Source organism: Megalops cyprinoides, chromosome 2, assembly GCF_013368585.1.
Source record: "Megalops cyprinoides isolate fMegCyp1 chromosome 2, fMegCyp1.pri, whole genome shotgun sequence".
In the NCBI taxonomy this organism is placed as follows: domain Eukaryota; kingdom Metazoa; phylum Chordata; class Actinopteri; order Elopiformes; family Megalopidae; genus Megalops; species Megalops cyprinoides.
In genome coordinates, this window is record NC_050584.1 from 41,457,797 (window position 1) to 41,482,174 (window position 24,378).

At 43.8% G+C, this 24,378-nt stretch overlaps 1 protein-coding gene across 2 annotated transcripts in view; it reads left to right on the forward strand.

Moving 5' to 3' along the window:
* The first annotated feature begins 4,464 nt into the window (after positions 1–4,464).
* midn (midnolin) overlaps positions 4,465–24,378 on the forward strand; it is a 29,500-nt gene continuing 9,586 nt past the window's right edge. The window contains exons 1-7 of one of the 2 annotated variants that reach the window (XM_036555313.1): positions 4,465–4,777; positions 8,271–8,499; positions 10,896–10,983; positions 11,335–11,397; positions 21,033–21,515; positions 22,135–22,258; positions 22,387–22,695. In XM_036555313.1, coding sequence (XP_036411206.1) covers positions 8,279–8,499; positions 10,896–10,983; positions 11,335–11,397; positions 21,033–21,515; positions 22,135–22,258; positions 22,387–22,695 — 1,288 coding nt within the window. In that variant the 5' untranslated portion in view covers positions 4,465–4,777; positions 8,271–8,278. Of the gene's footprint in view, positions 4,778–8,032; positions 8,500–10,895; positions 10,984–11,334; positions 11,398–21,032; positions 21,516–22,134; positions 22,259–22,386; positions 22,696–24,378 lie in introns of those variants that run through there. The other variant, XM_036555323.1, reaches the window with a different exon arrangement.

The following is a 24,378-nucleotide window of genomic DNA, read 5'->3' on the forward strand; positions in this document are numbered from 1 at the left end:
ACCATTTTGATGATGCATGGCAGGCAGACATATCGATATTGCCATTTCCCTAAGTAGGAACTTCTCCCAGGTCCTGGGTTCTAGATTCTATGGTGGTTATGCTAACAGGGGGGCTTTTCACAGCTGCCAGTCATCTTCAAACTGTCTGAGTATGCTATGGCACACTAATGGAAGAGGGATATAAGATACCCCGTCTAGCAGGTCCAGCTTCTAATCATTGCTGAATCCCTCTAACAACCAAATAAAGCTTGCACATTCACACCTTGGCTTTGCCTGTTGCCAAAAAGACCCTCATAAAATTCATGCTTTTATTTGCTAACCTAGCAGGGTCAAGTAGAGTACGAGGGGTCAATGTTTACAGCAGCCTCCTGAGAGTGAGGTGGCAGCAGGCATTAAAACAGGTGGCTATTATCAGCTCCCATTGTGAGAGTGTTCAGTGTTAGGACTAGGCAATACAATCTGCAGAACCAGATCTTGTGACTTGCCATTCCACAGATGACTATATTTGATATGTGATGCATAGAGACTTCATTTGAGCCTTATAGACATTCATGTCTTGTTGAGCCATTTGCTAAGACTACTTTCACGTAACTACTTTTGAAGATACTGTAAAAACATAATGTTCAGCACTCAAGGCAATGGCCAAATTTCAGTATGTATGAATTAAGTAATGAAGCCTATTTTGATGTAGCTTGGATCCATTTTGGTCCAGTAGTCACAATTCACAATGAGTATGTGAATAAATACATAAACACAGTTCTCTCTTTGTATCTATAGCTAACATCTTCTGGCATGACTCCAGATATGTACGGTATGTAAAATGCCTCATGATTTCTCAGTGAAATATAGTTCAAACCAACAGCAGGTTTCAGAGATGACAAAGATGGATTTATTTTGCCTGTTGGGCTGGTATGTAGTTCTGTACTAGACTCTTTGTCAGCCAAAGTGACCCATCTCATCTGTGTATAGAACCAGGTGTGGATGCACCACTGCTTACACCATGAGCACTACATTTCCACTATCACTCACCCATCATTTCTCAATGACCTTTTTAAAATTACAGTGTGAGATGTCCATTCATGCTGAACTACAATTTTAAGAAAATAATCAGGATCTGTTTGCAAAATTGTATTAACTACAAGGTTGTCTAAATACAGAATTTATTGCAAATTAAATGTAATACTTGTGCATAGCATATTTGTCATAAGTGTGTTATGTATGTATATTTTGTTCTTCATCTTAAATGTTCAGAATATTATGTATATGAAAAATTAGCATCTGCCATAATTTTATGTGATTGCCATGTTTCAATACCTAACAGTCCATTGATACTTATGGCAGAAAGAGCAGCATTGTGGTGGTGTTGTTTTTACTCACTGTGTATCCTCTAACACTGTTAAGAAGTAACATTTGAACATGAGTAAGCCCAAGCATATTGAAAAAATCTTTCCATCCAAGAGTGATTTTCTGAAAGCTTGGTTTGTTGAGTCAGATTTTGGGTTAGATGGGGTGTGACTACTCAGACCAGCCAAATGAAAAGTCAGATCTAGGTGCTAGATCTTATTTGTTTAATTAGTATTCACCTTCCCCTTCAGTCCTAGGAGGACAAAAGATTGATTTTTCCCAAAGCCTGCCTACAAAAGGAGTATATTTAATGAGAGGGTCTAATAAATTGTTGCAGATCCTCAGATTTCCATCTAAGATGTTTTTGGTGTGCTATCAGTGGATCTCAGTCACACAAGAGCCCATCCACATGAAACAAAGCTAGTGATGACTCAGCTAAGAGTTCTGTGAGATTCCCACACTACAAATCAAATGCTCACCTGGCTCACCCGCCACACTTCCTGTTTGTGCGGTGGGACAAGCATTGCTGATGGCACGTCGCAGGCGTGTCCATCTCCCTGTCTGAGTGATTCAGCCGGATATGAGCACTAAAAAACAAACACCAGCGCACCAGCCTATCTAACATGTCTCATTTTCATCAGTCAGGATGAGGGGAGTTATGGTGACTTTGATGGACTGGAATGCTGTGTGTCCACACATGTACACCTACACTTTCTGCCCACATACACTGCACTGTCACACATTGATTACACTGTCATCTGCACAGCCAGTGCATGTCCTGATAAGATTTTTGTGGTTTTCTTTTTTTTGGCAGGTTTTGTATAGTCATACATTCAACTGCATAAATACTGAATCACAGCAATTGTTGTGTAATCAATGTACCAAATAAGCTGTTGATTGTTCATATTATTCTGCTAAGTTCCCATTTCATTTTCATCAGATAACATTGAGTGTGATTCATCAAAAAAGCTTTTTCAGTATTTGAGAATGACCTATTAATTAAGGCATGCTGGACCTGCTATATACCTTGAAAGAGTGAGCTGACCATTTGCTGACAAGAGAACATTTCTGCTTTGATGAGCCAGGCACAGAGGAGACATGTAGATAAGCAGTGATGGATACCTCTCAAGACAGACACATACAAAGATACACACAGCACAGACAGACATTCCCAATTGGTATGGACTGCTGGGTCAGCATCTCCCAGCTATGTGAAGTGAGTAGGATCAGTGGCAACTCATAGGGACAGCTCAAGGTCTATCATGGGTCTAGAACAGCATTGTATACATAGAAAAGGCATAGCTACACACCCTCCACCACCTAACTTCCCTTTTAGATATGATCAGCTTCAGACTGTCAGGAGAAAAAATATGGAGAGCGACCTCTTCATCTGTCATGGTTTGCACACTGTCTTAAATATGCACACACTTATGCAGGTAAAGTGAACGATGACTCACAGCCCAGTCTCTGGTATCATGTAAGCCAAGCATGTATGTCTCACAAGAAACACACGGAGTTAAATTCCTGTAGTCATGAAAACTCTTGAAAGCATTTAAACCAAGCCTGTCTGTATTGGACCAATTGACATTTTTCATGGGGGTGGCAAATTCACACATTATTTTCCTCTTAGTATGCACAATAGACCTTACTTTCTTGAGTCATTCACCTCATGTTTCAACTGACAGAGTGCAAGACAATGGAAATGCAGATGAAATACAAAAAAAAAAAAAAAAAAAAAATCCTCAGAGGAAGGGGATAGTCCTATAAAATGTGAGCCTGTTCTGAATAAAATTCAAAGGATCATAATGCTGCACTTACAAAAGAATGAATCAATGTAAACAATAATGGCTGTGTGTACACGCTTAGATCAGATTTTATCTAAGATTTTATTTGCTTTTTTAACAGATGTTAAAAATTGTCCCATACTATCCTGTTATCCAATCCGATGGCATTAATTTCCTTACAAAAGTTGTGTGGGATATTTTTCTGAAAGTTGTAAGAAGCATGATGTAATTATCATGATGTTCATTTGAACAGCAGACGGTCTGAGAGAGTTTTTAACACCAAAAGCCTCTGTCACGCTATCTTGGAAGGCTGAATAATTGGTGCTGCAACATTATGTGCTACCACAGCCACGCTTGAGTGCGCGACCACACACTGTAACATAATCTTGGCTGATCCTAATGCGCCTTCTTAAGTAAGAGGTGGGATATCTTACTTCCATAACAGAGGTGAATATCATACGTATGTATTAAGATAATTAGTTTTTTAAGCGTTTGTACTACCGAGTACTACGTCCATTATCGTGAAATCAATTGATTCGAGGTTTTTTTTTTTCCTGTGGAGGAATTGTCGACCTTGTGAGTGGTGATGTCATTTAATTTCTCAATAAAATATATTATAATAATACTTTATTATAATATATTTTAGCAGTGGTATATAATATAATATATTTTAGCAGTGGCATATAATAATTTATAATAATAAATACATGTTAAATACGCAAAAATGTGTTATGCTTCAAGACGACATTTGTACGTGTGTACAGCTCTGTCTACAAAGGAGATCTGTAGGTGAAACGGCAACAGGGTGTCAGAAGACTTTGCCATGCATGAAAACAAACTTATCAAAATGCATATAAAATCCTTTCAACACTGCTAAGGCTACGGCTAATCTTCTCGGGTAACAACCCCCCCCCCCCCCCCCCCCGGGTCCAGTAAGTAAGCCTGTTTTGTACATGTGTACGCCGGTATCTATGTATTGTGTTTTCCTGTGCTTGTTGCCCAGTGATACTTTTTTCTGTCGTCACAGCAGGGTTACGCACTTATAACCTCAACAGCTCTCATTTCATTTACTCTTTGTTAAGGTCGCTCTGACAAAAATCTATCAGTGAGGGTTGTGACTAAATGATGACAAATGTGGCAACAGTCGCCTCCTAGAGACTTACACCTGATACTGTGTATCGTAAATCCTACAATGACACTAACCTGCTTCAACAGGAACATAAAAGTGGGTCTTGAAAGACAACTCGCAGTCAGAGGAATTCGTAGCTACCTTAAATCACATGCTGACCTTGCAATAACAAAAAATTCTCCACCCATATCCGCGAGAGCTCAGTTAAGAAGTGTCCCACCTCTGGGGTTGCGCGTAGTGTGCGAAAGACACCGCGACACAGAACGTCACACTGTAACATTCTGGACATAACTGGACATTAGTTCATTGTCCTCGAGGACTTCCTTGCAATATTGCCAACCAACCTTTGAACACACAGACATCAAACTCGTGTCTACCGGTGTTTGGAATTACTGCCTCTTTTGGATATTTCCAAGTTTTTCTCTTAGTTGACCCGGCATCAATATTATAAAACTGGGGAAACTGGTCAGAAACCCTGAAGCTTTGCCGAGGAGCATTAGAGTGTTCGTTACGATAATTGGTAAGTTGCATTTAAGATTCGCGAAAAAGTAACATATACAGACGTATAACTTATCTGGTGTATTGCAAAATCTTGTTTGCAGTACTCTAAATTATATAATTTGTTTCGTCAGTTAACTGGGCATGTTAACTAAGGAATATTGTGCAGTGTAGTAGTAATAGTAACTGTACTAGAAGTAATAAATAATAATAAAATGATAATAATGTTAAATCTATCAGATAAGTAATTGTACTTGATCTAGCGCGATACTGGGGCATTCAGAGCGACAGTAACCCATCAAAACATTTTGTTTTGTCGGTTTACTTAAACGGAGTGCTGACACACTGTGTCTTGAGTTCACATTTCATACGACAGCTAATTATTTTGTCCACGCTGGCAAACATCACTTGGTGGGTCAGTTTATTGAAGAGTAGTTTAAGCTGTGCGCAAATGACGTAACGCGCCAGGGAATGCTGGAAGGGAAACCGATTTGTGAAGGGAGGCATGCTTGTGTGACTGTAGAACAGAATGTACAGAGCACATGGATGTTGCTTTCAACACACTGGCATTGGGGAAGTCACGGGCAAGTTATCGTATTTATTTAGCTAGCTGCGATCCTTGTCTTAGTTATATAAAAGCAGCTGCAGGACAATGTGTACAGTAATACTACAATAGGTACATGTCAGGTATTATGACATGGATTTACGTACATGTTGATGTAGCCTAATGTACCTCCACGCTCCACTGCGGGCAAACAAGCCAGTCATATAGGATTATGAAGGGCACTGTCACGCAGGACAGGTTAATAGATGACACAGCACCTACTGTGAGTCCCTCCTGACTAACTTGTAATATGACACAGCTACTTTGTTTTTTTTAGACAAGCTTATTCAAAATACACACGCATAACACTGTCACACATTTTTGCAGTACTCAGTATGAAAACACGATTACATATGTTCAACACAATTATGTTACTGTTACCTCAGTTAACCTCGCTTATTAATTACAATGTAATGTTGACAGTGAGGAGCAGGTTAAGGTTCGCATTATATTCATCTGTCTGTATGTTGTCTAAAAGAGGTTAGCCTGTATGTTAACTTCAACTTCATCGTTAGTTAGAAACATGAGCATACATAAAACATACAGATTAGACATAACAATGACCCATCATAATCGGCAAAATACAAAAACAAATGTCTCTAGAATTTCTGACCTTAGTATACCTGTTGTTGCTTTAAGGTGTTTTCCTATTGAAGTAACAAAAATTAAGATCTCAAACACGGTAGACCAACACACATTAAGGGTGTTATACGTTTAAATATGCACGCAATCTCTGTTTCACTTCTACTTTATACTCAAGTGTTTCCTAAACGGTCAGCCTAGTCCGAGTAAATACATGAAATTGAAGGCACAGCAGCTAGAATTATTATCACTACTACTACTACCACCACTCATGCTGATGCTGTTACTACTGCCACTGCTAATGTAAATCAACAAACACTCTTAATGCAATGTTCACAATTCCCTTTGGCAGGCCGAAAGGATGCAAGTCAGTGCTGCGCGTTCTTCTGCCGTTGGTGGGCGACAGAGTCTCTCTTTTCAGTGTCATGTTGACTGTCGCTGTAAAAATACCGCCTGTTCTTTGATCAACTCAGGCTGGTAATTGTGCTGGTAAGGGTGCGATAGGATAGGTTCTCGTTCACATTGTGTTCTCAATCATATTTTTGTTTTGTCATACATACTGTTGTTTTGGGAAGGGCTAACGTTTATATTTCTAAACGTTCATCGCAACAAAGAAAGTTAACTAATGAGCCCAAATGCAAAACGCATGGCTCTGACAAATATTACTTAAGTAATTTCTGCCATTAAATGATGCATATAGCTATGTGATCCTGGTTGCCAGGCGGGTAGATCGTTCTGTTCTGTTATTGTTTTCCCAGCAGCTACGAGATTCAAGTTATAGGTTATATGAGTAGTCCATATGTCTCATGTGTAGGCTGCAGAAACTTGTCGAGTTGTTATGGAAATCGGATATATACATCGCCTAAACGAGTGCATCCATGTTCATTATGTTAGAACCGTTTTCCAAACATTACAGTGTAATGCATTTATCTGTAACAGAATTTTAGGAGTGATGCGGTTTGCAGGGAGAGATTATCACGTTTTGTCAAAATAATGAACTGTGCACTCCCGCGTCAATGAAAGATGCGCTGGTTTAAAGGATATTGTTCACATTTGCACTGTAGTGAGAAGTCCACTTCACCCAAAGAAGTCTTGCTTCCTGAAAGCTGTCATCGCTAATCGAGGGCCAAAAGTGCGTCTCTGTTGTCACTGGATCATATCAAGAATATGATGATAATGACTACCAAACCAAACGACAGTTGCAGATAATGTATCTCATTGTTCTCCAATCCAGTTATGAAAAAAAAAACATGCATTAATTGAATTTGCAGCTTCGGAAACCACTCAGTTGGTTGGTGTTCGCTCCCTTTCTTCACTCTTCCATTTCATTTTCAATAATACACATTTGGAAACATAAAAGGCCATGAGATTTATACTGGACTGCATTTGTGATTCTAATACATTATGAATGGCCTGAAATTGCCTGAGTGGGAAGGAACTGTCGTATTCCTTGGCGTGTTGAGCCTCACCCCCTCGCTCTTGATTGGCTCATTGTGACAAAGCTAGTGTGGGAGAAAGAAAAGGGGCAGGATCTGACCTCCACGTGGGTGTGTGGAGTGGATTGCCGATTGGTCAATGCAAACAATGTCTGCGAACACTCTGCTAGTGATAGGTCAGAATATCTGTGGACAGTGGGCGTGGTTTAATGCCGTGAAAGGATGATACTTTGTAGCATTTTTATTGTTGATTTTTGCATTGGAGCTGCCGTGAGCATGGGTACGCAACGGAGAGCTACACAGTACTAATTTTATGAGGCTTTGGCAGTCTGTAGTACTGGTCTCCTGCTACAAAAAAGCTTAAAGCTCCAGGCGTTTAAGACAATAATATAATTAATAAACAGAGGCTACATATTTATTTTGCCGCCATAAGAGAACATGAAAATAAACTTCAACGAGCGCGAATTAAAAAAATTTAGAGGAATCTAGCTAGTGTGTTAACTACTTCCATTTTATACTCTTATTTATCCACTTCTGTAGCATTTTTAAAACTGGAACAGGACCTCTGGATGTGGAATTCCAAACGTCACCTCTGTAACTAGCTGCAGAAGGAAGATTGAAAATTGAAAAAGAAATGAATAATACAACATACTGAAACCGGAACTTCACTCTGGAGATACTTTCGTTAATAACAGAGGAAGAAGACGGGAAAGGCATCGTTTATTCTGGCTGTACAGAATCAAAGAGAAAGGCACGCGCTATCCAGTTGGAGCATTGCAAAAAGAGCTTCTATACCTCTTCGATATTTTTTTTCAGAAACCGACGAGCAGCAGCCTTCCCAGTTATTTTGCTCCAAACCCACCACACTCGCCTTGTCTGTCCCTTGAAAACAGGCTATCGAATGGACCAACATCCCAGCGCCCGGAGCTGCACCAACCGCGGAGCTCCGTCCTGCGAGGCCATCCAGAGCGAGCCCTCCATGAATTTGTACATTCACTCCACAACCGGCACGCGCTTCGAGCTCTCCCTTCCACTGGAAGAGACAGTGGAAGGATTGAAAAGAAGACTTTCACAAAGACTCAAAGTACCAAAAGAAAGACTTGCTTTGCTTCACAAGGAAACGTGAGTATCCACCAGCACCTTTTCACCACACATTTCTTCCACACGTTGCCTGTACGAACGAGACCTTACATCTCATTATTTTACTGCAACTTAAATAATCATTGCACGATTAAGAGCAAAAGCGCGATTTTCCGCTTTTTTGGTTTTGGTTAAGCGTTTAATTAATTCATCTGTGCATCTGGATTATATTGTTGGTGTACAGCGTTTCGGTGTATAACTATATTGATGCTTTATTTCACATAATTTAATTTGCAGCCATACTTTGAAGACTGATTAAGTGGCTGTCGAATGGGGGTTGACCTGCGTTGGTGTTTCTTACGTTAATTACAACACCTGGTGTTCGGGCTTCATTCCCTTTTGAATGTTTTGTTGAGTAGATGGCAGGCGGTCGGGGGTGAAGGCTCGGCATTGAGGTCTCTTTCAAAGAGATAGTGCGGGGTGCGTACTTTGATTCCAGGTTACTGAGGAGGGGGTGGGGTGATGAGAAGGTTAAGTGGGACGCCTGCATATTTCCCCCTCAATACTGGGTTCCGCTGTTCTCGTGATTTCCTTGTTAACCCCGGCATTCTCTGAATTACGTAAAACTCATTTGCTCAGCCTCTACAAATATGTAGGGTGGCTACATAGCTCTGTCTATGTAACAATAACAGGAAATTGCGTACATATACACCTGTGTACGTATTCTTGCGGCGCTGTTTAGATAGAAATAATATTTACCCATCGCCCAAATGAGTTTCTTTGCATATCGTCTTAGATTGTCCTCGGCTTTATTTGTGACATTGTGGCAATGCTGTTCTCTTAAATTCCCAACTCTTGGAATACCTTCTGAGATACAGCCGCATATATTGTGGGAAAGACTGCCATTAACAATACAGGACACGAACAATGAGAACCGTTGCCGTTTAGATAACTGACGCCAAACAATTTTGTCTGACTTGTCATATTTCCCATGCATTAAACTGAATGTAAATGATTTAAACCTCATAATAGGGTTAGTTATATAGCTCAACAATGAGGCTTGGGTGGGTGGATTGCAAAGTGGAAGAGGGGCTCTTTTGTCACTCGTAAATTACTCTTTAACTGTCGCATTGTTTTACCTTTGAAAGGAGAACGATTTTTAATGCCTCCTCGAGTAATCGCCTCTAAATCACATCATCCTTTAAAACAGAGAACCTTTTTGATCTCCTTTGCCCCAAATTGCTGCCCTCGGGCGAAGTGTCGACTCCCTTTGTTCAGTTGGAGGTGACATTTAATACACACATTTACAGCATAGTGCGAAACGTCCTCTGCATCGATTTGCTGGTCTTAAAATGTGACGTTAACACCTAAAGGGAATACAGCTATACACTGCAAAGTTAATATTATGAATTTGTTTTCATGCGTCATTATATCTGTATGTTGACACAGGTACAAATTATTGCATCACCAAAGCTGTTCTTCCAGAAAAATACCTATTATTTTTGCCCTAAGACCAACTGGAAGTGTTTATTTTATTTGCTTTTAGCAGCAGACCTTATGCTCCTTGACTTGTACCTCTAAAACAATTGTGAACCTGTAAAACAATTGATACATAATGTTATTTTTGTCATTTGTCGATCTGAAACGTAACTATACTAATGTAATGTTCAAAGTTACATACAAAAGCAAACGGTCAGAAACAATACCTATTATTTTTGCAGAAATAAAGCAGATTCAGATTCAGATCATCAGTATGCACAATAAAGCTCAGTGCAACATTCATTCCTCTGTCCCCTGTAGCTGGAGTTAAAAACAGCAGTATGAGCAGTATACCTATGTGAAATTATGATGACTGTTCTCATTCATGTTGATGTGGCTGTATACATAGCTTTTGAATAACTGCATACTCTTTCAAAAATACTTGTAATTTCCTCTTTATATTTCAATAACGTATATCACTTAACCAAAATGAAGTTACAGCGTGAGGCCCTTTCCCCTGCCACCAGTAGGTCTACTCATTGTATACTTGCTTGAAACAGGGCATTTGCCCATACCTAAAATAATACGAATTCAGAAAGCAAGCCTTCAGCAGTGACTGATGCTGGCATCCATTTGATATCCATAGAGGTATAATTATCAATGTTGCCTATAAAGTAATTTCCAGTGGAACCTAGCTTTCTCACTTTCCTCACACATTTACATAATTTATAGAAATATATCTTCTGTTTACCCTTTGGGGAATTTTTTCATAATCATGTAAGGAAATTTCTCCAGGTTTATTAGGAATCGTGTTCAAAGATAGTGAGAGAGTGGTTGTCAATAGTTCTCTCCTTCCTGTTTATATTTTTGTCTTTCAGTATCAGTTTTGTTTAATTAATCCTAAGCATGGTAAACCAATGTCTTCTCTTGGGTCTCATTGTTCCCTTATCTGTCCTTAGGCGACTCAGTTCAGGAAAACTCCAAGACTTTGGCATCACAGATGGGAGCAGGTTAACACTGGTGCCGACAGTAGAAGCAGGCTTAATGGTAAGTAATCTTTTCCACTGTAGGATGACGCCCTGCAGGGCATCACTGAAGTAATAATGAAAACAAGTGTTGGACCCCTGGAGACAGAATGTGAGAAATTTCCCAAATAAAGCACCAATGGGGACACATGTTAAGGTGTGTCTAAATGTAACTTTAGTTAATGTTTAAAGGGTTTAGTACAAATACAAGCTTTGGCAGCACATTTGTATCAAACATTTTGAAGACTTCAGCCATGCTCTGTCATTGAGTTTGTTTAATATGAAGGATGGTGGCCTGTATATTATATCTATACTCAGGTTAATAACAGGGCAGAACACTAAATTATGTTGTTACTTGTTTTCCCTTATGAAGTCTCAAGCATCAAGACCCGAACAGTCCGTAATGCAAGCCCTGGAGAGTTTAACAGAAACGCAGGTAGGTACATCGAAACATCAGTGCAATTGGTCATTTTAACTGGTGCATTTTATTTATATTATGTTTAATCTGATACTTGTATGTAAGAGGTCAGACTGTTATGTATTATGATCAAAATATCTCTGTAGGGAACACATCACTAAGTAACTGAGGGGAGGCAAATTTCAGTTGTTATCATTGCATTCTAGTAAGTCTAAGTGCTACTATAAATTTGCATCTTAGTACAGAGTGGAGATTGGGAATATGCAACTGTGGGTGAGATAAGAGACCAAGGATAAGAACCGAACAGTGCAAACTTCACTAGGCATCTTATCTAAGGTCCTTTTGGAGGCATTTGTGGATGGTGGCAATTTGTCCTTGTCTCCTGGCAACATCTGTGTGCAGCACTAACTGAAGCAAGCCTGGACAAGCCCCGCCCTGCGCTTGCTTAACTCTGTCTGCCTTCAGCAAAGTTGACCTCGGCTTCGTGTGTAAAGTTGAGTGCTACTGAAAGTCGAGTTGGTCAGAAAAGGTTTCCAAGAAATGTGAGTGGAGGGCGTGAGATGTGCTTTTTATGTCTCAGATTGCCTTCAGATTTTTCAGCTGACTGTGCCGGATATTTCAGTGAGTGTGCTCTAATGATCTGAAACTAAAATGAATAATAGATGTTTGGTTCAGTTCAGTAAATTCATTTCTATTGCAAAACAAATAACATGGCGTTGCATGTAGTTTTTAGGCCTTTTTGATACTAACATGCACATACACGCTACATAGGACAGTAAAATTTGTCATTGAGTCAGGAATGAGTCACTGTTATGATCGATATTAGGATTGTAAAATCATTTGGCTGGAGCTCTCTGTCTCGACCCCTGTGTGATTCCCAACAGTAGTGGCAGCAGCTATGACGCACGCTTTCTGGAACTGTTTCAAGCATGCATCTTTTATAGCTTCTGTATGTCACTGATACATAAGCCAGTATCTCATAAACATAACCTTTCTTATCCCATTCAAGGCAGCTATTTTTGACCAGGAATAAAACTGATGTAAATGTTTGTTGTTCATCGGAAGCAGGGATTATTCATTTTGTTGTTAAAATGGAGATAGTGACATGGACAAAGAGCACTATCCGAAAGGAATGGTGAAATCTATGATTTGGCTTAAATTCTTTTCACTCCTTTAAGCACTGCTGAGGCAGGAAGCAGTCTTCGTAAGCGCTGCTGATAAAATATAGCTTCAGAACCCTAGTATGGCTCGTTTCCTGTAGATATTTTTAACCTGGAAATCCTGCCTTTATTGTGGAGCCTAGAGCAGCGCTGCAATGACGACAGACAACTGAGTGTGTTTGTGTGTGGGGGTAGGGTGGGCAGGAAGCACGCCTTGCGCATTATGTGCCTCGCCTTCGCCAGGCAGCTCCGTGGGGCCCGCTGCATTCAAGAGAAAATAGTTCCCGAAAATACAATGCCAGACCAAAAGCCATTGTTCTACAGGCCTCTCGCGGTGAGATTAGGCTTGGTCTTCACACGGACGGTCAGGGAGTGACAGAGAGCAGTGGCAGTCGCGAGTCAATTAGAAGGTATGACTGCCTTCCTTAGGATTCTTATTGTCTCTGAAGAATGTACTGTACTGTCTGGTGCTGTAGTCAAACTTCCTGGTGAGTCACTCCTAAATGGAAAAAAAAAGTCTCAGCCTTCTTCAGAGATATGCAATCTGTTTTGGGCTAATTGATTTGGCTTGTGATTGATTATGTGCACAGTAGATGAAATGGTTAAAAATATGAGTAAGGAGTAATGCTGGAAGATATTAATGCAAGGGCTTACTCTCTTTCATTCTCAGTGCAGGAAGTATCAGGAGTCAATCAATGCCCCTGAAAGCTCTTAAACGTGTCTGCCAGCTCCACAGATACCTAACGTTTTTAAAAATAGCTGTGATGGGTTTGGGGCGGGGGGCTGTAAGTTTGGGGACGTGATTGGTTAACCCCTGAATAATGTGGTTTCTGTTGTGCAGATATGACCAGATCAGGTTCTATAGCTGGAAGAGTCTTCACAGAATCACATCTGATAGCCACTACTTATCACTGTATCAGCGTTCTCAGGACTGTAGCAGCAGTCTGCTTGAACAGCTTCCTGGGAGAGCTCTATTTCAGACTTCTGTGTAGTAAGATAGAAAGTGTTTTATGGTAAGGGAACCCTGGTAATTATCATGAAGGATTTTTTCCCCTCATTTCCGCTTAACAGCTCTTATGTAGCCTGTAATTTGAATCTGGTGTGGTTTGCAAGCCTGGCAATTGCCTTCTTCAGTCTTTGTTGCTCTCTTACTGTTGAACCAGATGGTAAAAAAGGAGGAAATATTCATGTGCGCTCAGCACTCAGCCCTTATAGGCAGAAATGGTGCATCTTCTCCCAGTAGCGCATGCATTTTTCTCCGGTCCTTATGTTCATGCTTCTGTTTGATTTAGCTATTTCTACTCAGCAGAGATTACCAAGATTAGGTGCTTTTTCTGAGCTGGGAATGTGAAGTAATAAAACAATACAGTGCTCTGTAATATCAGGGCCCATTGTGGCTTGGTCCAGTTTAACATCAATAGTGCCACACTAGTTCATTCTAAACAAGCTTCTATCAATGAGGCTTTCTGTTTGGGCTCTGATTGAATCTGAGTTTTCCACATTTTTGCCTAGTTACTAAGATACCGTACACTTTCAGTGTCCGTGGGTGCTGGCCAAAGCTCTTCATTTCAGAAGTCTTATTGTTTTTGCAGTCTATAAATGAGACACTGAACAAAATTCTTTTCCACCAGGTCCAAAAATAAACATGTTCCGGTACTTTCTCTACCCACTGCTTCCAGCCCGGCTGTCCACCTAACGGTTACTCTTACAAGTCGGGCCCAGTAGCAGATGTACAGGTCATATTGACATAACCTTGTCCAGCTACTGTAAGGAAATGGTGTGGACCTGGTGTGACAGAGGTTACTTTTCAACTCATGCTAAACCATGTGGACATGTGGGGGCTGGGTGTTATGCACAACATTATCTATGTGTAGAACATTAACATCGATGGTTTTGTTTTAGCAGGGAGGGATGTAGTGGCATTCAGGACTCACATAGATATCTGTTCACTCATGAGTGGCTGTGAAGAATCTAACCCAAAAATAAACCTGTCCCCCTTCAGCTCGTCACCCATCAAACCCATTATTACAGTTGTGCTACTGTAGACAGGAGTCTGATCTCCAAAATCAGACCACCTGCCGAGAGACCAGCTCCCAAACAAATAGTCAAGCATGAGGGAACAGTAATCTCTAATCCTGTGTTAAAACTAATTGGCCTCCCCATTGACCCCTCCCTACCCGGTTGTTGTGGACCCATGCAATTAATTGATTTTCACTGGATGTGCAGCTGAACTGCCACAAAGGCAGAGTCAGATGGAAAGCTCTGACGTGTTCTGCTGAACGCAACAGAGACGAGATTTCAAAGATCGATCGCCTCAGCACTGAAGACTTCTCATCTCCCTGGTAGTGGCAACACCACCCTCTTTCGCATTGTTCTGTGGTATTTCTCCAAACCTGCCCCAGCTCCACACCCCGTAATGGGACAGAGCATTGGCATTGTGTCTGAAAATAGGAAGATGCAAATTCTGGAATCTGAGCCCTGGTTCGGCCCTGCTGTGGTATCCGGCACTCCCCTTCTCTGGGGGGTATGGGGGGGGAGCGTGATGAGGGAGGCAGCTGGGGATGCGCAGGGATAGATGGCCTTGGTGAGTCACTGTGATTTCACTCAGTGCAGGCTGTACAGGTTGTTCTGTATGCTGCAAGGATGCTGGGAAGGACAATAGTGAGTCAACATGGGGAGAGAAGGAAAGGTTGCTACGTTTATTAATTCCGTTTGTTCTTTACTGCCGATTGTCACGATTCCTGAGATGGCCGCTTGTGGAGCGTGCTCTCCCTAATCTGCCTTTGTGCACCAGGGATTTGACAAAGATGTAAGCAAGACATGAACACATCACATGTTTCAGTCCTGGACTCAATAAGAGTATACCACCCCCATACACATACACATGCACATACACCCTTTGCTTGTTTTCACCTCATCTATTTTTTAGTTAATCTGCAACTGCAACACAATTGGAAATCATTTGTTCTTAATGGCATTGAGCAATTGGCAAGTGGAAGGAATCAAAAGCTATCTGCGAAGCTGATAGATCAATACTGCAGCCCAACCTAACATTGAGGCTGTCTCAATAACCATGCATTTTTTCCCTACCACTGTGTGTGTGTGTGTGTGTGTGTGTGTGTGTGTGTGTGTGTGGTATAGTGTTGGAAAAGATGCAGTGGCTTGCACACTTGTGCCCTATTTTTCGGGTTCGGTTTCCTAAGTGCCAGTTGTTGGGCTTTTGATTTTTCCTGGAAGCTTACAATAGAGTGAATGTCCCTGTGAATGGTTGAATACTCATGTGTTGCTTGCTGCCTGAAAGGTAGGGCTGAAAAAAGAGGCTCTCCTTTTCTCAAAGTCATGAGTTATTTTTGAAATGCACTGAAAAGCCTATTGAGTGTTTGATTCGAGTGCTGTAGCATCTGTTCAATACCTCTTGCAGTACACAGGGTTGTCAAGGTGTGTTTTAAAAGCAGTGGGTAGAGGGGGGTAAAGTGATGGAGAGAGGTGGGTGGTTGGCAGTTCTTTGTCCTGTCATGTGTATGTTGGGATGAGGAGTGATGTGGTTGCATGTGTGTGCATGCATGTTTGTATGCATATGTGCACGAATGTGTGTTCACGCATGTGTATGCACCTGTGCATTGGGAGGGGGAAGGGAAGTTATAACTTTAATGCAGCTGCCATTCACTCTAAACAGCCAACCACTTGTGTCGTGACCACCTCTGCTTTTCATTCGCTTGGCGCCTTTGTGATTCGAGTGCTTGGCATCGTGACTGTGCTGATCCTGGGAGAGGCGGGGGGGATATACAAAATATCTTTATCTGATGGCCCAATGTCTAATGAAGGCAATTAGAACAACAAAACTCTTCAGTAATGCGTGGGTGTGTTTCTATCACCAGTGCTCAAAGGAAACAAGCTCACAGACCATTACCAACCCCCCACTCCCCACCCCCAAAATATCCATTTAAAAGAGGATTGGGGTCAGAGCATTTGTGATGTTTATTTTTAATGATTGCATCACATTGTTCCCTTTCATTCTCCTCTATGAATACGCCCAATGATGAATAAACGCAAATGTAAATCTTTGCTTTCAGGAACGTGGAAGGTTTTAATCGAATTCAAATGTTGTGTTATTTGTTTAGCTCTTCACTTTTGTCTTCACCTAGTCCAGCTCAGCTTAAGCCAGGCTTTTCTTCTCTTCCCTCTGCCACTGGGATGTGGTCAGAATTTATTAATCCGTTTGAATCAAAGGCATTGTTTGTCAGGGCAGTTTCTCTTTTAAGGATCACACAGAGGACCTGAGAACGACTGGGAAGGGGAAGCGAGCAGCAGGTGCTGTCTTATTGAGCGCAGTGTTTCTAAAGTGGATTGCTTGCCTGCAGCCTCAGAACCTTAAAAGCCATTGTGCCTGAGTGGAAGGAGCAGTATTGCAGGGCGTGCAATATGAACATGATCGACAGCAAGCTGCTTTTTTCTTTTTTTTTTTTTTTACCCAGTCGATCAAATTCCCAGATCCCAACTCTGCAGCCTCCCTGTCACGGCTCTTGTTTCATCAGACACCATTGAAGAAGCAGACCCAAAGTCTGAAAGATCTTTTGAAGGCTTGAGCTTTCAAGGGTTGGTTTTTAAGGTAGCCGATTACATCTTTGCCACCCGTGTTTCTTTACAAAGACCATATCGACAGTCTCCCATTGTGATCAAAACATCTCAGTCGATACTGGGGTTAATTAGTTGGTTTTTGAACTGTCTTATTGTCCACCTGGCCTTTGAAGGGTGGCCAGGAGTCTTTCGGCTTCGGCGCAGTTGAAAGGACGGCATCCTCTTCCTTGACCCTTCCATTGCTCCCCATTTTGTTTCCCTCAGTCTCAACTGCTCAGTTGTTCATGAATGTCAGCCGAATGCTGCATCCTTCCCCCCCTCCTCCCTCTGTTCGCTCAGTGTGCAAAGGAAGAACGCCTGCAAATGAGTTCCTTGAACCGCAGGGACCCCAATAAATAAAACTGTCAGCCACTGAGTTTGGAAAAAAAGCCAGAGGCACACTCTCACTGAATATTTCATCACCAGCAAAGCTCCCTGCTCTGTCAACCCCCCCTCCCCTTGTCCCTAAACCCCCTCTCCCAGCATCCTCTCCCCTACCCCTGTCCCACTCTCCCCCTAATCATGTTCTCCCCTCACTGCATACCAGCTTCACTCTCCTGTTTCAAAAAGAGCTGCCCTTTCTCTCCCATAGCATAACAAAATGGCAGATTAGTAGGGTATAGTTCATGTTCATGGAGGCCTGGTAGTTTGTCTATGGCCCTCTGTTCCTCAGCAGAAATATGTGAGGACCAAATAATGTGTTGTTTTAGTGTATGGCCTTGTGTTCACAAAACTATGCTCTTTGGCTCACAGCGGAAGAAGCCCAAGCTGCTTACAAACACACTACTTGTCCTGAATTGTTAAGGATTGTCCTTACTCAGCACAGAGTCCCAGCTGCGTCCGTAAGAACAATGGAGACGCTATTCTTCTTTGTCCTTCTGAATGTTTTGGGTTGAGTGGGCTCGACTAGTTTGTTTTGGGGAGACGGAATTTGAGAAGGTACAAGCTGAAGCTGAGAGAGCTCCTTGTTGGGAAGCATAAAGACTGGCGATGGATTTCTGCTTGAATGTTGGTGTCATCTGTAGTCGGGCGAGTGAGGTTTGAACAAGGGTACATACCAATCCCCCAATCAAACTGGAGCCGGACCTGTTTTAGGCATGACAGGCTGCAGGATCCTGGGACAAGCTGTACAGACAGTCTGTATCCGCCCTCCTTTGGCTTGAGCTGTCAGGAGGGACTGATCAGGGCCCTGTTTGGCAGAGTGGAATTTCTAGCCCGAGGGGCTCCTTCACAGTTGTGCAGCCGGCACATATGAGGGGTATGTCTGTGTGTCAGAGAACAGGACAGGCACATCACGGTTGTATTCATTCAGAAAAAGGAGTAAAAGCATAAAATCAATATTCTGTTCAGGAGCTTTGCATAACCCTTCATTTACTGATATTACTCACTGAGCCCAGCACTTGTAAAAGTGAAATTCAACATACTTTTTACAAGAAAAGTCTTGAACGAATAAATTCAGTGTCAATATAACACTCGTCTGATGCAAGATAATGGGTGAGACCAACATTTTCCAACAGTGGCCTTTGTCTTAAAAGAAACATAGCCTTGATTTCCTTGTTGATGTCTTTGATGTTTTTGTGGTGGGTGATTTGTGGATGGTTCTGGGATGAGTCATGCAGATGCTGACAGTGGGTACGTCTCCACAGACCCAGATTGAAGTCACTTTGACTGTTTTGGGGGGTTTAGCGAGCAGACCTCATCATGGGGGCTGTGTGCTCAACCTACATCATAGTGACTCTGGGGCCAGGAGTGACAAATGTGCCTGGGGGGGTGGGGGGGTGCTCTGATGTGTAAACCTTATGTGGGGTCTGCCACATGCGAGGCTGACAGCTCTGTATGAGAGCATGAATATCATCATCGTGGGCTTGAATAATCTGCACATGTCATTAAGGGGGGCGGAATGCTCATCACTTTACCCCCCCCTCCAGGCACAGGCACAGCCACAGCCACATGGCTGTGTTTTAAGACGGATTGCAGTCTTAGACTCAGACTCAGAAAGCGTTCTTGTTGCCGTATCCACAACCGTTTTTTTTTTTCACAGGGCCGTGTACCTGTAGAACTGTTCTGACCTTTGCTGCTCGGTGAGCACAGAAACTGGTAGGAGGGAAGGGAAGACAGACAGCCGTAGCGCAGTTCTCTTAGGGCCCTCGCCTCTCCCTCTTTCTGTGGTTAAATGTCGGCGACCCTCCCTCCGCTTCCCCTAACAGCTGTCACTGAGAGACGCAATCCCCTGCCCGCCTTCGAGGTTGACTCACGGGTGACCTTTGCACATGGAGTTTCCCAGTGCAACCCAGTGTTTTAGGTCGCTGTGGAATCCAGTGATAACAATTAGCTACTCACACAGTAGCATCAGAGTCCTGGTTGCTTAATGGGATGCTTTTTTTTTATCATAGTGATATTAGTATTAAAGCCGTCATTGGTGATGAGGTGTCTTCATGTGAGGCAGAGATGGTGAAGTGTTCTGATACCCCTCCACCAGCCTCCCTCTCCTGTGGGTCAATGGGGGGGGCCTTGTGCACAGGACGTGCAAAGGTCACTCTGACTGCAGAAAGCTGCCGGTCGATGGAAAAATAAAGAAGCAGAAGAAAGGGGGGAAAATGATGGAGGGCAGACCCTCGCGTTTCAGGAGGTTAACAACAGGTCAGTGCTCGCAAGCACACTACAAAGGCTTCTGGTTCTACAGGGAACAGTCTTGGCTTACTGAAGGCATTTCTCCTGGCTGTGCTTGCTCCCTTGCAGAATGCTCTTAAGCTCATGGCACGTGTTTGTTTTGTTTTCTGTAAAGTTTCGTTGTACTGCTGAGCAGTTTGTGGTAATATGTTTCAGACTGGAAATAAAGGGACATTCAAATACAAAAACTGCAATGACCTGTACGTTTTTAAACATGGCTTTTACGAGGCTCATTGCTATAGTGAGAAGGAGAGGCACAGCTCTGAAAATGTCAAACCTGGGATGGCGCAGAGCACAGGACAGGCGTCTTTCAAACCCAGCCGTTGTCCGGCTCATTAGGAGCTGTACCCCCGGCCGCATTTAGCTCCTGCCATCTCCAGTGACTAGCGAAGGCAACAAAGAGGCTGTGGGGGAGAGGGCCTGGACAAGCAGGGATTGTTGAGTCTGTTGTCAGTTGAAGTCGTGAAGAGTTTTCTGTGCGTCGTTTGTCCTGAATGGAGTAGGTCGGCGCCCCCAGAGCTGGCTCTGGTTTCCAGTCCGCGACGGTCCTAAAATGGGCAGCACTTCCAGATCCGCCACGGCCACCAGAACAATCGGGCATTATGCCTGCGTTAGCCGGGTGGGTCTGCATCCTGCATCTGTGCCTGATTTTTCAGGCCCAGGGCCAGGCAGAAGGGTGTCCTTTGTGTGCCTGCTCAATAGAAGCGAATTTCAGTCTTGGGGCTCGAGGCAGTGGGAGGCAAGTGGGGGAATGTGTGATGTGGGCAGGGAGGAACGGGGTGGTGGGGGGCGGGGGCAAAGCTTCCCTTCCTTGATGTACTCGCCACCACATTTTAAAGGGGCTGGAACTGTCCTCCATATGTCTGTGGAGGGAGTATGGGATGGGCCCCAATGTGGGGAAATCTCTAGTGAGGGAATATATTAATGCAAATTTATTTCTCACTCTCAGCTTAAATCTCTTACATTGTGGCACAATATATATGCAAATCAGCATAAGTCGATCGGCATGTTTCCCTGGTTGCGTCTTCATTTCATGAGATGTCCTCATTGAAAGAACACAGAAGTATTTCAGTTCCATTTTATTGTTTTATTTATGTATTAGGAGTGACCTAACGTTGCAAAAAATTTGATGTATGTTGATTTGAGATCACTGTGTTTGCAGCAAAGAAGTGAATTAACCTTTTTCTCTCCATTTCCTGTCTGCAGGTCAGTGACTTCCTGTCTGGTCGATCTCCACTGACACTGGCGCTACGTGTAGGTGATCACATGATGTTTGTACAGCTGCAGTTGGCAGCTCAGCAGTCTGGTGGACAGCAGTTGCAGCACCGGCACCTCATTGCCCGAGGGCCCTCGGACAGTACTGGGGCATCCATGGGGGCCTCTGGAACCAGCAATGGCCATGTCAGAGTTCCACACCCACACCCTCACCCTCACCCCCACCCTCACCCTCACCCCCACTCTCAGCCCCTACACACACATCCTGCTCCAGCCACTCCTGTCAGCTCCCCAGCCTTCCCTCAGGCCAACACAATCCAAACTGCACCACCCGCCTACCCATCATCCTCTACATCCTACTGCAGTCCCCCTTCACGCCCCTCCCCGCTCCCCAGCAGCCTCCTCCGGTCACACCAGCCCTCCCCGGCCAGCTCCGGCGCTCAGAGCCCCACCTCTGCCATCCCATGCCCGGAGGTAAGCCTTCACACTCATTTCACCAGTGTTAGAGAAAGAGAGAGAACCAGAACGAGCTATTACCGCTCTCCCACTCCAACGCAGTGACATGAATTAAAGCACAACAAATTAACTTTGTGCCCCCATTACATTCTGTTTCTGCCGACTTCTGATCTTGGTGTCTGAACTCAGACACGTTGAAAAGCAGGCATAAGAGTTAAGTTTCATTCGCATTTGCCCTTTGTGTTTTTGCAAGCGGCTGTTCTTCCTCCTTCTCTTGGTTTTAAATGTCGCCCTCCTCCTGTGGTTTTAACTTTCACTTTCAGTATGTGCTTTGGATCAGCAGTGTCTGATGGCAGGTGCAGTAACTGGAGCTCCAGCCCCTGGTCTCAGGTGTCCTATGTAGGCTGCCTATTAGGACACCACCCTGGGCAGAAGCAGCATAAAACATGCCCCTCCTTAAAAGCTGATGCTTATAGCTGATTGCTGTTATTGATCAGTGTGTTAATTTCTTAAGGGCTGCAATTTTATCAGTGCTGCTTACAATCAGTGCACATTATGAAAGAATGGAAGACAATGCATTGTAAACAGGTAGGGTTTGGATATGAAATCATGGAAAATGTGTATCTGTGTTCTACAGGCTAACTGCACTGCAAAGAGCCCCAGCAGTAGCTCAACGCCCACAGCACGGTCACGCAAACCGGGCGCCATCATTGAAAGCTTTGTGAACCACGCTCCCGGAGTTTTCTCAGGGACTTTCTCAGGTGAGGGGAGCGCACCACATCCGGGTGCTGTCAGTCACCGGGTGGCCCCGGGCGCTTGCTGCTTTTAACCCGAGTGGAGGAGGGTTTTCCACCCTGTAAACGTGCAACTCCCCTCGTCTCCCCCCCAGGCACTTTGCATCCCAACTGTCAGGACAGCAGCGGACGGCCTCGGCGGGACATCGGCACCATCCTGCAGATCCTCAACGACCTCCTGAGCGCCACCCGCCATTACCAGGGCGTGCCCCCGTCCCTCACCCAGCTGCGCTGCCAGACGCAGTGCGGCCCCACCTCGCCGTCGCCCTCCCCTCCCCCGTCGCCCCCAGCCGCTGGGCTCGCTGGTCTCTCTGCCAAAGCTACCTCGGTGCCCGCTGGCGGCCCGCCCACCCTGCACCCCCTGGTACAGTGCCAGAGCCAGATTCGCATGTGCAGGCCCCCTGGTGAGTACCCCTGCCCGAACTCTGTCCACCTTTCTGTCTGTCCGTCTGTCTGGCTGTCTGCTTGCAGAGCCTTTGTGGAAGAGCCTCTCCCCTGTTTAGAAAATGAGAGGGGTGACGTTGTTCACAGCTGCTGCAGGTAGGCAAGTGAATGGCTGCTTCATCCCAGTCAAGCACCAGCGCTGTGTCTTGGGGAGAGCAAAGATACATCTGCATTGCCTCTCTGCGCAAGGAAGAACAACATGAATTGGAAATGCAGTTAAACAGAGTGCTCATCGTCCTTAGGTAAAACTGATTATTTTGTTAGTTGCCATAAAGCTTTGCTAATTACCCTATTTTTATCTTGTGGTCTCAGGGAAGCTCGGGGTTTGCTCAGATTGGCTTTCAAGGGCTTGCAGACAGGGAAGGATAGGACGCATTTGAGAGGGAGAGGGAGAGAGCAGTGCCGAGACTGGCTGGGAGGTTTCTGTGGGGGTGGGGGAGGGGGAGGAGGAAGGGAGGGGAGAGAGGGAGGGGGGGGGGGCCCTCCTTGGGAATGCGGCACCAACTCTACAGGCCTGTTCTGTCAGGCTTCACTTGTCACACTGCAGCACTAGGCCAGGCTTTGTCTTGCTGTGGAGGGTGTTGGTTTTCCCTCTGAGGGGCAGAAAGGGGATTAATCTGTCACTGAGACACAGGAGGCAGAAAGGGGGAAAAGATTGCGCTCTCAGATAGCATTCAGAAGCGTGTGTCAGGTGGTCTTTTTCTACTTGGACGCAGTAAGCATGTAATGGATGGATCTGGAGATCCTTGCAGTTGCATTTTTTTTAGAAGAAAAGAGAAGGATTGGATCAGTTCTTGCATGATTTTTTTACTACAGACTTAAATCAGTGGGGGGATAAACCCAGCTCTGACTACCAGTTGGGCAACGGTGATGATATTACAGAGTTATGTGTTACTTGATTTTATTTTTGACTTTATTCCCTCTGTCTGATGGAAAATAACACACATTTAGCTTCTCTGGATGGGTCCTCACATGTCTCGCCTGTGTCATTTTGGTTATCTGTATGTGTATACTTTTGCTGGGCCTAAATCTCTGTGTTTTCCCTTTTTTCTGTATCATCATTTTAGCTCTGATAGAGGAGGAGCACAACTTCATTAGTATGACTGTGTTTGCAGTAACACAGGTCCACTAAAATAATGCGTGCCCATTTTCTTAACCCTCGCCTCCGGCTCCTTTTGTGTCCCATGCCCCCCCACCCCCGTCCCCCGCCCCCTCCGTCTCCAGTCAATGGGCCATCCTACTGTTTCCGTAGCAGCGTTCCAAAACTCTAACCTCATCTGTAAAACATGTCCAGGCTTTCCAAGCCAGGGACTCAATGGCTGACTGTGTTGCCTCTGACTTTAAATAGACAGATTTATACAAAAATGTGAGCGCTGAAAGAATGCACATTGTGTTGAAGGCAGGAGTGAAAAAAAAAAACAGCACTAAGCCTCCATTCATAAAACCGTTGTTTATATCTGGTCAGCTACTACCCACAGATTAATTGGTACTTCCTCTGGAAAAAAATGCTTCCGGGCTGAGACTGGGGTTTGGCTTATTGACTTTTGAACAGATATCGGGACAAAGATTTTTTCCACAGATATTTGCCTGACATTTGTAGAATGTTTATATTAACCATTGTTTAAGCAGATAATTAAAGCACA